This window comes from Centropristis striata, chromosome 15 (assembly GCF_030273125.1).
Source record: "Centropristis striata isolate RG_2023a ecotype Rhode Island chromosome 15, C.striata_1.0, whole genome shotgun sequence".
NCBI classification, from domain to species: Eukaryota; Metazoa; Chordata; class Actinopteri; order Perciformes; family Serranidae; genus Centropristis; species Centropristis striata.
In genome coordinates, this window is record NC_081531.1 from 26,270,033 (window position 1) to 26,283,980 (window position 13,948).

Here is a 13,948-nt window from a genome sequence, read left to right on the forward strand (position 1 = left end):
AATTTAGCCTCGGAACAAAAAATAAGCTTTTTGAAATTAGCTACTTTTTCACATTTCTGTTTCCAGTCACAGCCACATTTTGGAGAAGTCACTTCTTGTCACAGTCACATGACCACCACACCAGGGTGTTGAGTATGTGTCACTTAGGGATTTAATGAGTTAAGGTGAAGCATAAAGCTGAATATGGGAGATTTAAAGTGTTTGTTATACGGGTGTCAACATGGGTTCTTATGGGTTAAAGACGTCACTCTGTAACAGACATGTTCAGAATTTTTTGACATTTTATAGAGCAGTTAGTTGTTGCAGTAATTTCTGGGTTTATATCATTTTTTAAACAGGATTGGTGCTAAATTTGACCATTTTTGTAAACTCCTAGAATTAATAAAAATGTCAAAATTCCTCCAGAATCCCACATTCAGACACCAAGACCTTTAGAACAGCAGAGAAAAATCCATGCTGTGATTTAGTTTCAGAAACCTTTGACATTTAGTAGATTTGTGTATTTTGTGCGATTATATGTTGAACACTTGTGTTGTGTTACCTGCTGAGAAAGCCCCTTATTGTCAATATAATGTGGAAAGCCATCCATCCTCTGAATGCTCTAGGTCTCTAGTTTGTGGTTGTAAAGTTTCATGAGGCTGTGATTATCCTCATTGAATCCACAAGAGTCTCAGCATTCCAGTCATACCCGATTTATGCAGCTCACAGACCCAGAATGCACTAATATTCACGTACAACTGGACAAAATATAAGAAAAACTGCACATTATCTGCATAAAGTGGGCATGTCTGTACATTTTCATTCAGATATCTTGAGGTCAGAGGTCAGAGGGACCCCTTTTAAAGTGGCTATGTCAGTTTTTCCCTCGCTAGAATTTAGGAGTATTTCTTTGTTTAGCCCCAGTGGCACTAAACATGTGTAAACGCTGGAAGTGCAGGTGCTGCGTCGTTGATCTGCGCTGAGACGCTGCGGCAGGAAAACTTTGGCGGCAGGATCATCATGGTCTCCAGTGACGAGCTTCTACCTTACGACAAAACACGACTCAGCAAGGTGCTGCAGATTCTTGATGACAGACTGTTTAAGCTTTAATGGGACAGATGATCTTCCACATTTGGTGTCTTTTTACATTAATTTAAATCCAGTGACAGATGAGACAACAGTCTCTCCATTTGAACAAACATCACTATGAAGTGTCGTGGTAGCAAATCATCTGATGTCAAAATCATGTCAGAGAAGAGATGAGAAGTTTTGTTTTGAAACAAAAAATTTTGAACTGAGCCATGTTGGTTTTGAAAAAGCTGACTCTTCAGAATGAAACAGATCACTTTTCAGACTTTTAAGAAGACAAATAAATCTGATTGACAAAGAGCTGTGACACTGTTTATGCAAAAAAAGTTTTCAAGTAATATTTATTAATAAATATATGTGCTTATTTTTTTTAGATAGACTTCCACACTGCAAAAAAGAGGTGTCTAAAAACTAGATAAAAACACTAAATCTGAGGGAAATGATCTTGCTGCATGGACAGATAATTTCACTTGACAAGATTTCTTAAATTAAGATTATTAAATCTAGAAAATGCATGTTGAACACTTTAAAAAAATAAATTAAATCTTAAAACAAGATAAATTATCTTAAACTTCTAAATCTTAGTTTTTTAACCTTGGTAAGAAACAAATAATTTGCAGTGCATTAATTAAAAACTTCACGTGTTGCAGGTGATGAACGTGGAGAGCGACACCATCCTGCTGAGGAGGATGGAGTTCTACCAGAAGTACGACATCGAGGTGCGGCTCAGGAGAGAGGTGAGCTCCGTCTTCATCCTCAGGCTCATGGTGTTTAGATAGGTAACTGAACTTGTGACCCAAAATGGTCTCACAGGAATCCGTGGAATATTTCCGGATTTCGCTACAATGCAAGTTAATGACAGTCATATCCCATGGCTATTCCAACATACAAAGTGATTATGTACATTCACTGAGTGAATATTTAGAAAATAAAACATATATTTCTGGCTAGAAATGTGTTCAAAATCCATTTTTATGCAGAAACTAAGTCAAAATATTGATTTTTTTTCACTAAAAATGAGAGAACTGTCCGCCATGTTTTTTGTTCTGACCGCCGGGACCTTGAAAGTCACGTGACTTGGAACAAACCAATAGGAAAAAATATCCATGGAATAGCCACGGGATATGACTGTCATTAACTTGCATTGTAGCGAAATCCGTGTCAGTTTTAGGGAAATTGGAGTGATTCCGTGGCTATTTCACGGATTCCTGTGAGACCAAGTTCTGTGACCACAGTTTTCAAACTGTATTTTGAACTTTTCAGGCGGTGTCAGTGGACACAGACAACAAGACGGTGTCGTTCAACGACGGTTCAGTGCAGAGTTACGACCAGCTGCTCATCTCCACAGGCTGCAGGTACACACACACACACACAAATGCATGCGCTTATGATTGAAAAACAACAACTAAAAAACAGAAAATGTATCTGGGAAAATTCTGAATACACTAATTTGGTTTAGTGTCTTTAATCAATTTGTTCTCGCCAATCTTTGCACAACTAATATGACTTTACACCTTCAATTTACATGCAATACATACTCCAAAATCCAGTTGCGAGCATATGATACACCAATCCTTCCCTATGAGTATAAAGCACAAAAGTGTTAGTTAGGGTTGGAGTAAGGGGAGGTGGATGAGTTGAACAAACCCAGGACTTTTATCGGGAGACATGTTAAAAAAAGACATACAAGACCAACAAAAAGATTAAAAATGACTGTAACTGTCTCTGAGACAGTTTATTTGTTTTTTTGTCATAATCATTCAAGTTCATAAAGTTATTAAAAGGTGATTGAAATGCAATAAATAAGATGGTTTATCAATATGTCTTATGGATAAAATGTTTGGTTAAAATGTATTTCCTTTTGAGGGACTTTTATTGTGAAATATAAGGGTCTGATTTGAGGGCATTGTGGGAAATGTGAGGTCGAAATGTGAGGCCGGGTCAGTTTATTATGGTTCAGTTGCATTATGGGTCAGAGCAGTAGAGAAGGCTGCCGAGAAGAGCATGCAACTCCAGAGTAACAATTCTACATGTGGTCCAAGTGGCACACACGTTTTAACGGTGTCTGCTGAAGTACAGAGAGAGAGAGAGAGAAAATAAACCTTCAAGACATCTGTATGAATCGTGGCCATTCATTTAGTTGGACCGGTGTAGTTACAATGACCAAAAGAGACACACCAAAAACACACCATCTTTTCCCCCAAAAAGATGTAAATATCCAAAAAAGGCATCAGATGACCAAAAACAGACATTAAATATTTCCCAGAACAACGGCATTGGTTTCGCATGTGAATACAAAAAGTGCAGCATATGATTCAAACATCACTTAACTTCCTGCATCATGTTTTTACTGAACTATGTCGCTTCCAGTAGTCACGTCGTCCTCCTAACTACTTCACTTCCAGCATTTACATCATTTATTTACTGTTTAAACTCTCTTTCAGAGCCAAACCTATTTTCATTTTAAAATTTAACCAATTTAAAGTTTCAATCAACATCATTTTCACATTTGCAATTTATATCCAAACATTAACCCTCTGGAGTCTCCAAAAGCTCCAAACCATGACTTCTTCACCACATCCAGACTAGAAAACAAAGCAGCGTGGAGCCCTACTGTAAAATTACCTCTAAAGTTCTGGCTGTAAACTCCATGAGGCCAGTTTCAGTTTGATGACGATATACCAAGTAAAACTGGAGACAAGCTCAAATATATTTTGTATTTTGTACTGGATGTAACCCTCTTAGATGTTATATTTGCAACCTTTGTTCACATTTGCAACATTTAAAATTCTTTATTGAGCATGATAGTGTTTTGAAAGTAGAAAAAAAGATTCAAAATCACATTTTATTTTGGACTAAAGGACTAAAAAAGACACAAAATGACCAAAAAAAGACACAAAAGACACAAAATGACTAAAAAAAGACAGAAAATTACACAAAATGAATAAAAAGACACAAAATAACTAAAAAAAGACACAAAATGACCAAAAACAACAGAGAAGACAGAAAATGACTAAAAAAAGACACAAAATAACTTAAAAAGACACAACATGACCAAAATAGACACAAAATAACTAAACTTGTTAAGCTAAACATACAAGACACTAATAAAATAGAGTCCTAATAGAATAAAAACCAGAGTTGGATGACAGGATGACACACAATCACAAGATCACATTTATGTTGGTTTTTCTTTGTTTCTTTTTGGTTCAAAATGTTGATTCAGTAAATCAGAATAAAAAATCAATTATTATTAGGTCATATAGGTGAGGCTGTGCTGAAAAATAATAAGTGGTGTATACAGGCAGGATGAAAAGGATTCAAAAATGTACAAAATAGCTCAAGACTCCATAGAGTTAAGATACTATGTGAATTGTGTATGAGTGAAGTTGCTGCTGCAGCACTACACTGCTCATGAACAGAGTCCTGCTATCTTACAGAGCGAAGGGACTGGATGTCCCCGGCATGAAGCTGGACAACGTCCGGATGCTGGAGACGCCGGAGGATGCCCGGCAGATCCATGCTGCCTGTCTGGGCTGCAACGTAGTCCTAGTGGGAACCTCATTTGTCGGTAATGTGTTTGCAAAGTATTCACTTTTTTACATTTATCAGGACTAAAAGAGACAACTGCATCAAATCTACTGCAATTGTTTTATTGTGAAATGTAGATTCAATTCAAAGACGTTTGTTTAGTTTTAGTGTAGACCTAAAATCTACAAAAGCTGCAACAGTTGTTAGTTGTAATGTTGTTAGTTAACCCTCTGGAGTCTCCAAAAGCGCCAAAGCATGGCTTCTTCATCACATCCAGACGTAAAAACAAAGCAGACCAAAAAAAAGACACAAAAATGAACAAAAAAGACACAAAAATGAACAAAAAAGACACAAAATGAGAAGACAGAATAACCACAAAAAAACCCCACAGAAGACACAAAATGAACAAAAAAGACACGACAACAGACACAAAATTACCAAAAAAGACACAAAGAAGACACAAAAAGACACAAAATGACTTACAAAGACACAAAAAGACATTAAAATGATTCAAAAATGGACAAAATAGCCCAAGACTCCACAGAGTTAAGTCCACTCTCATGTCTAATTATGTCTCATAAGTTGTTGCAGCATTTTCTTAGTTGATACCATTTGTTACACACATTTGGTGCAACATTTTAAAAATCTCTCCAGAATCTCACAAATTTAGACACCAAGACTTGAGGAACAGCAAAGAAAAATCCATGCTGTGATTTGGTTTTAGAAACATTTAGTAGATGTGTGTATTTTGTGCGATTGTATGGTGAGCACTTATGTTGTGTTGCCTGCTGAGAAAGCCCCTTATTGTCAATATAATGTGTAAAGCCATCCATCCTCTGAATGCTCTAGGTCTCTAGTTTGTGGTTGTAAAGTTTCATGAGGCTGTGATTATCCTAGAGGTCTCAGCAGCTCATTTTATACACTGAGCTCAAGTTTCACTCACTAACATCATCACACATGAAGAAAACTGGGCTCATTGAATCCACAATCTCAGCTTTCCAGTCAGACCCGATTTATGCAGCTCAAAGACTGTTTAGGGACCCCAGGATGCTCTAATAATTACATAAAGTAGGACAAACCAACACATTTTACTGCAGAGAAAAACTGCATGGTTTCTGCCTTAAACTGCATGAGATTATCATAAAGTGGGCATGTCATTTTTTCTTTGGAGTGTTATTTAACATCCTTCCCGACAAGATATCATGATATCTAAAGATATTTTTCTTAGATTTTTCAATTTCCTATGATACTAGTTGCTTTAACTTTATGTACATTATAGCTTTACAACTAAAAACACAACTTTATATTTGAATGAATTAGTCTGGACCTTAATTTGACAGCAAAAAGACTTGTACACTACACACATTACATCTGTAATTATTTTCATTTGATTCATCTGTGCAGCCTGATTTTCTGAACTGCTCCTTGATTATTTTGCAGGTATGGAAGTTGCATCTTATCTGATAAACAAAGCTCTGAGCATCACAGTGATCGGCAGCAGCCAACTGCCGTACCAGAACACTCTGGGTCGGGAAATCGGCAAATTCACCATGAAGGTCAGACCAAGGAAAAAAAGAAAGTTCTGTATTACGTCCTCACATTACTCATTCTTGTCTTTGAACCTGTGCTGTTCCTGCAGATGCTGTCAGAGAAGAATGTGAAGTTCTTCATGAACGATAATGTGACGGAGATCAGAGGTGTGGAGGGGAAGGTAAAGTTTGTTTTCAGTTCCTAAACAGTCTGTGAGCTGCATAAATCGGGTCTGACTGGAAGGCTGAGACTCTTGTGGATTCAATGAGCCCAGTTTTCTTCATTAATGCCAAAGTGAGGATAGGAATGAGAGGTCAGAAGAGTTTATACCAAATGAAATACTTAAGGAATCTATTGGTACAAACCATATCCTTATATCTTGTTGGGTAAGCACCCAAAATAAAACAACCCTCCAAAGTTCAGTGAATTTTTCATCGATTAAAGTTCTCCGTCGCTATGACGGATTTCCGTCATTTGGACACAGAGGGCACTTTTGAGTTCAATATGCGTGTTTCCTTTAGGGGGAAGAGTGGACACTGGAAAAGTCTCAGGCCACACCCTCTCAAATGTCCGCCGTATGGTTTTCGATTGTATCTTAATCGCTTAGTGACAGTTTCGGCCATGATCACATAGCTACGCGATGGATTAAAAACAGGAGACGCAACTGTGTGCCGCCGTCGCTGACTGTGCACAATGTCCGCCGCTGATCATAAACAAAGTGGCATGGCTAATTAACCGGCATCACTAGCTGTGCACAGAGTGTCTGGTGCTTGTTGTAAACAAACGGAGATCGCTAAGTGAACACCTCCTGCAGCAGCAGCACATACACACTGTACTGCTACAGAGCTAACTGTTAGCCTGTTAGCAATTTGCAGACTAGACGCTAAGGGGTTAACATCCCCTCTGGCTCTGCAGCTGGGAAAGACTGCTGCAGGAGGACTGTGCCGCTTCGACTCGTTCTTACTCACACGTGGGGGCTGGCGGTTGGTTAACAAACAAAAGGAAAGGAAACTGAGAGAAGCTGTGAAGATCCTCTCAGTAGTTAGAATATATGAAAGGTTTACTAGAAATAGTAAGGAAAATAACAACATGTAATAAAAAGTTATGTAGATGCTTCACTATTTTAGAGAGTAAAGACAAGCTTTGCAAAAAAAGGGAAAATAAAACTAATAGAACACTTGTTTAAAATCATCTTCCTGTAAACAGTATTGGTTGAGCATCTAAATGTGATGGCTGCAAATTTCAGTCAGAAGATTTTTTTTACTTTAATCCATGAATATTAGCAAGGGCAAAACTGATCTCTGACCTCAAGATATGTGAATGAAATTAAGTTCTATGTGTCCCCACGAACATCCTCTTTACAGACGTGTCCACCTTATGCTGATAACGTGCAGTTTTGATTAAGTAAAATGTTATTTTGTCTTATTGCATGTGAATATTTGTGCATTCTGGAAGTGAAGTGAAATATGAAAACATAAACAGTCACCCTGTCCTCTGTCTCTGTTCCTAAAGGTGAAGGAGGTCGCTCTGAAAAGTGGGAAAGTCATTCCAGCTGATGTTTTGATTGTTGGGATCGGTGAGTTCAACACACACATATCTGCTCTTTCCCTGTTTTACTCTTTTATATGTTTACATTATCAATCAGACATTTCTGAAAAGCACATTTAAACACACATAAATACAGTAAAATGCATGATACTAACCTTTGGAGAATGCTTGTGACGCTATATGAAATGTAAATGAAAACAGAATCCATCAAATTCAGAGTATGTATTTATAGAAAACCAAAGTTTATTAGTTTGAACATCAAATATTTTGTTACTGTAAACTTCTTAAAATGTAATATATGTCAGAAAGTTTTTGCAAATGATTAAATATTGTTTTATTTATGTTTAGACATCAGGGTTGTATGATGTGAATGCTATTTATTAATAAAGAAACATGTTTGAGGTGCTGGTAGGTAGAACTAGGCTAGCAGTTTTCCTCTGTTTTCAGTCTTTATGCTAAGCTAGGCTAACAGGCTGTAGTTTTACAATTACGAGACGGATGAAAGAGCAGTGTCACAAAGAAAACTTCCTAAAATGTCAAACTTTGCTCTAAATTTGTGTAACTATTTGTATTACAATCCTTCATGAAGCACAAAGAGCCGATGGATTTGATGTTTTAGAGTGATAATGTAGCTGAAGCTCAATAACATCTTCAGTATTCATACAAAAACTTCTCTTTCTTCCACCAGGCATCAAACCGAACTCGGAGTTCCTAAAAGGCAGCAAAATACAGATGGACTCGAAAAACTTTGTAATAGTCGACAAGGTCAGCTGATTTATACACATGCTGCCTTTGCTTTTTAATGCAACAGTGAATTAAATAAAGCATCCCTACAGAGATAGATAAAAACAGTAATTTTACCGTGTCATAAAATACATTTCATTCAAAGTCAACAGAAATAAAATGAAAATCAAAAGAAATTAATTCAGTGTTTATTTGAATCAAACATGAGTTGATAATTGTTGGAACAGCAGGAACACTATCCAAGGAGGTTTTGTGAGTTTTATTTTGTTTCTGTTGACTTTAAAAGTGTGTTTATGAAAAGGTAAAATTATTGTTTTTGTCAGTGGAGTCTGGTGTATTTGTCGAAAGTGCTGTAGCTGCTGTTTCTAATAATTATTGTTGTAGGGATTCTTTACCTAATCCTGTCAGACACTAATTACACTATCCGTGGCAAAATCAGTGGCCCATTTTTCCAAAAAAAACCCCAATATTTCTTCAGAGAGCGGCTGTTTGGGCTTCCTGCTAGCTTTCATAGCGGCTAACAACAAAGGTACAGGGCTTAGCGAAGGGTCTTCCTGTTTATCTGATTATCTTTTCTTAAAGGGACAGACTCAAGACTCAAGACTTTACTTCCTCACTGTTTGGGCTCTCACAGAATCTCAGTTCCCCAAACACAACAGTAGTGTTATTATACAATTACTTCCTCATATGAACCAGTATATTAATCACCTATAGTTCTCACTCCTCTGCCCGTGTCTCTGCTGCAGTACATGCGCACCAACGTCCCCGATGTGTACTGTGGCGGCGACCTCGCCACCTTCCCCCTGAAGATGGCCCAAAACCGGCTCGTCAACATCGGACACTGGCAGATGGCACAAGCTCACGGTAATTAATCACAAAGTCCCAGAAGACACAATTTGACTGTGGCTTAGATTTAACTGAAAGTCACTATTTTGGGGTCATCCCTATGTTCCCCTTTTTTTTTTTTAGAAAAAAGGTCCAATGTTCCCCGTTTTTCCCAAAAAGGGTCCTAAGTTCCTCTGTAGCAATACATACCAGGGAGCATAGGACCCTTTTTCTGAAAAAGGGTCCTATGATTCCCAGAAATCTATCAATCTTTACGGTAGACTCTCAGCATGGCCAGCAGGCCTACCGTCACATGGCCCACCTTACTTTCTGGTTACTTTGCAGTTCATTTTTTTGCTTTTTAAATCCAGGATTACTCATGTTTGTAGGGTTAGGGTTATGGTTAGGGATAGGGATCTTTCCTCGTCTAGGCCTATTTGTATATGCGCGTCAAACAGCCCGTAGCCCTACATAGGCCGATTTGCCATGGAATTTGACAGTAATGGTGGAAAAAGTAACGGTCGCATACAAAGAGGGGAACATAGGACCCGGGGGAACATAGACATGCTCCCACTATTTCCAGTTAAATATCTTCTTTTTTTATTGTTGTTTTCCAGCAAGGATAGCAGCTCTGAACATGCTGAATAAACCGACTGAACTCAACTCAGTTCCTTTCTACTGGACCGTCCAACTGGGTAAAACCATCCGATATGCAGGTGGGCGCACACACATGAACGCACGCACACACATGCACAAATTTCTGCCACACATTTATACACATACTACGTCATGATTTCTAAATGATAAATGACAGATTTGAGATCATCAGCGTTTAATGTGACGGATGTTTCCCTCTGCAGGCTACGGGGAGGGATACACTGACATTGTATTGAAAGGAAAGTTTGAGGACAGGAAGTTCCTTGCTTTGTACATCAAGTAAGAAAAACGGGAAAAAAAATCTGTAAACAAAAACGTTTAACTCCTTTAATGAATGCATGTCTAAATATGTTTTTTATATTAACCTGCAGGAATGATGAGGTCATAGCGGCGGCAAGTTTAAACTACGACCCGGCGGTGTCTGCAGTAGCTGAGAGGTTTGCAGCAGGAAAAGTCATCACGAGGGAAGAGGCTGAGTATGTTTCATCTTTCTGTTTTTATTCCATCTTTTGAGACTTAATTTACAATGAACCAACAGAGAGGAAAAAAACTTCTTCTAATGTTTTTGGACCATAAACTGTGTTTTTTCTGCCCCCAAGTGGATCTTTGTGTTTTTCTAGCCATGTAGACATATAAACCATATCGCACCATATCCACACTACACTACATGTAGTTCCAATCACAACACAGGAAGTGAAACCAGGATAACTTTCACTCGTAAATGTATAAATCAATATAACATGCAGCACAACAAAGCAAGGCCTGCAGGAAAATATGGAAGAACAAACATTAACAGTACAGTGGAAACCCCATTGCTCACTGTGAAGTATATTCTACTATTGCCCAGGAAACTAATGTTAACATATGCAAAAAGAAACCCTTATGTGGACAAATTATCCTGCAGAGACAGAAATGTGCTACTAGCACATTCAACACTGTCACACTAATATCATAACCACGCTGGCACAGATAACACCAAATCAGCTTCACAACACTAACAGGACTGCACTGCACTTGTCTAAAAACAAGATAAAAACACTAAATCTGAGGGAAAGGGTACTCAAAACAAGTGAAATTATCTGTCCATGCAGCTAGATATTTTCACTTGACAAGATTTCTTGAACTAAGATTGTTAAATCTAGGAATAGGCATGTCTACAGATGAATTTAGAAGGCTTAAAATAAGCAGAAAATGCTGGTTTTAAGATCAGCTTACTTAAGAAGTAACTTTTTACAGACCTAAATTTGTGAAATATACTAAACATAAGCATAAAATGCTGGTTTTAGAATGAGATTACTTAAAATTTTAGCTTTTTAAGCAATTACATATTTTGTTTTCTTACTTTTAGCAAGTTAAGCTGAAGATCAGTATATATATATATATATATATATATATATATATATATATATATATATATATATGTATATATATATGTGTATATATATATATATATATATATATATATATATTTATATATATATATGAGAGACAGAGAATACTCAGTATTAGTGAAGAATGACTAAGCTCTGTTTTAATCCAAGCTTAAATCCTAAAGCCTGTCTTTATTTTTAGAATATAAATCTTTACAGTTTCTACAGAAATCACAACCAGAATGGCTTATAATAAGGGTCAACATTTATTTACCGCTCATCATCATCATCAGCTGTGAGTCAGGGTTGCTATGCATTCTTACAATCTTTACAATAAAAGACATTTGAATATCATTTTCCCACAATCTACAAAAGAGATTTTTTCTCTTTTGTAGATTGTGGGATTCTCAGCCCTCTCAGTTATGTATCAGGATTTTACAATGAACGTATCCTGACCAACATGTTATTAGGACAAGGCACTAGAACATATAGCAAACGGGTAATAAAACTGAACAGTAACAACAGCAAGCCTAGCATGTTGCGGTGCCAGTCTAAAAACTTCAACCAATTACATAGTCAGGGTGTCCATAACTGTAAAATAATCTCTCTTCCCCCCCTGACAGATCTGATGACCTGAGTTGGCTGCAGCTGTCCCGGCCAACACCTTCCGCCACACACAACACCACATCTGTACCATGTTGACCTGCAGCACATTCATCCGTCTCTTCGTCCCCGCCGCCGCTGCTCCCAGCGGATGGAGAGCTCAGATGATTAAAGTGTTTTAATTAGGTGAGGGCGACTCCTCCATGAAAACAACAGATACCTCAGATGGATGCAGCTTTTGGACTTCTTTTATAATATTTTTTATTATTTTATGTCTCCGGGGTTCCAGAGACGTCACATTTAAGATGCCTCAGTTTGTTCTTTAATCTTTAAAAAGGCTTTAAAGTGTTCGATGAGGCTGCTGTAAAACAAAAAACACACAAGTGGCCAGAGAGTGGGAGGGGGATTACGGTCACAGAGGGGGACGCTGGGCTCTTTGAAGCAGAGATGCTGAAACAGGCAGCAGTAACAAAGAGCTGCGGACAAACAGCTCACCCTGCGGTGTGACAAACGCTCACAAAAGAAGTGCTGCGTTTTTCCCTCTGCTGTCTTTACTTCACACCTCCACATTCACTTTCTGTCAACAGCTGCAGCAAACACTGACAGACAGCTGCTGCAGATGGAAGAGTGAGCAGATTTAAGACTGAAGGTGTTACTGGTTTATAATCAGTACTCACGTCGTTTGTAAAAGATGTTTTTTTCTTGCTAAACGAGACCAAAAAAAAAAAAATCAGTTTCTCCCCAGTCTTTAGAACAGGATTTAAATATCAGTATGATGCAATACATTTTCTGGATAACGAATTGAGAAATTGTAAATGGAAGAACAATAACAAAAAAAATATAAAAGCAGATTCACTATCTGACAAATCAAGTTCTTCGACATATTTATGCAGGAAGTGATATGAACCCTTGTGCATCCCTTTAGAAAAAAAAGTTGCTCTGATTTTCTGAGAGGACAAACATGTCCCCATCAACAACAACTGCTATAAATCTGTCCTGATCACAGCACTAAATATTTTTATTAATTTTCAGAATTTTAAACCCATCATGCCACTGTTATATTATTTTTTTGAAAATTAAATCCTAGGGGCAGTTTTTAATCATAGCCTGAGACTGATTTTTTTCATTTTTATACTTTTGTGCAGAAAAAAAAGACAAACATGTCCCCTTCTCCCCCCATATTAGGATTAGCTTTCCACTTTGAGGTTATCAACTTATCATCAAATATTCTTTTATAATCAAAATTTTAACCCATTTAATACCAGGTGGTTACATGATGCCACTGTTATGAAAACAAAAAAACACAAATATTTCTTTCTGAAAACAAAATGCTCGGTCAATTTATTCAGTCTGGGATATTTTGATAATTAACAGCACTGATTTAAATGCATTTTTTTTGTGCAGAAAAAACCCCCATAAATGTCTCCTTTCTATTAGTATTAATATTATTTTCCAGTTTCAGAGTTATTTATTTAACCAACACTAGTTCAGATCTGGTCATAATTACCAATTATTAGTTCATAATAATAATTTTTACCATTTAAATTCAAGTTTGTTTACATAATGCCTCTGTTGTTTTTGAGGGATTTTAAAAATTATTTTACAGTCTGATATGTATTGATTATTAGCAACAACACTGATTTTGATGCATTTTTTAAAAAAATGTTTTGCCGTGTCAGGAAAAAAAACCCTCCATTATTACCTTAGAGGACAAAATTGTCCCGTTCTTAAAACTGCTATAAAATACTTCACATTAATATTATGTTTCCACTCTCAAACTTCATTTTAGGGAGATTTTTTTATTTCATTTACTAAGGGATATGTCAGTAATGAGCAACAATGATTTTTATGCATGTTATCAAGCAGTGCAGAGCTCCATCATACATAGCCCAAATAAATTTCGATCAACACAATAATGATTTATATTTTCACTGGTATATAGCATCAATCATAAGATTTCACATCTTTCATTAAACTGTTCAGTATCACGTACCAAGTGTTAATGTACCGACCAGGAGCAGTTTAACACTCATTCAACGTCATTCAGCGCGGTTTACAGACGTAACAGGGAT

The 13,948-nt window shown here is 37.1% G+C and overlaps 1 protein-coding gene across 1 annotated transcript in view; it reads left to right on the forward strand.

Annotated features, from left to right (window-relative positions):
- The window catches only part of aifm5 (apoptosis inducing factor mitochondria associated 5), a 15,811-nt gene extending 3,836 nt beyond the window's left edge, over positions 1–11,975 (forward strand). The window contains exons 7-19 of the mRNA XM_059351082.1: positions 938–1,050; positions 1,719–1,805; positions 2,332–2,423; positions 4,509–4,639; positions 6,040–6,155; positions 6,239–6,319; positions 7,651–7,705; positions 8,366–8,442; positions 9,168–9,285; positions 9,864–9,962; positions 10,107–10,182; positions 10,275–10,379; positions 11,897–11,975. Coding sequence (XP_059207065.1) covers positions 938–1,050; positions 1,719–1,805; positions 2,332–2,423; positions 4,509–4,639; positions 6,040–6,155; positions 6,239–6,319; positions 7,651–7,705; positions 8,366–8,442; positions 9,168–9,285; positions 9,864–9,962; positions 10,107–10,182; positions 10,275–10,379; positions 11,897–11,975 — 1,229 coding nt within the window. The remainder of the gene's footprint in view (positions 1–937; positions 1,051–1,718; positions 1,806–2,331; positions 2,424–4,508; positions 4,640–6,039; positions 6,156–6,238; positions 6,320–7,650; positions 7,706–8,365; positions 8,443–9,167; positions 9,286–9,863; positions 9,963–10,106; positions 10,183–10,274; positions 10,380–11,896) is intronic.
- The last annotated feature ends 1,973 nt before the right edge of the window (positions 11,976–13,948 follow it).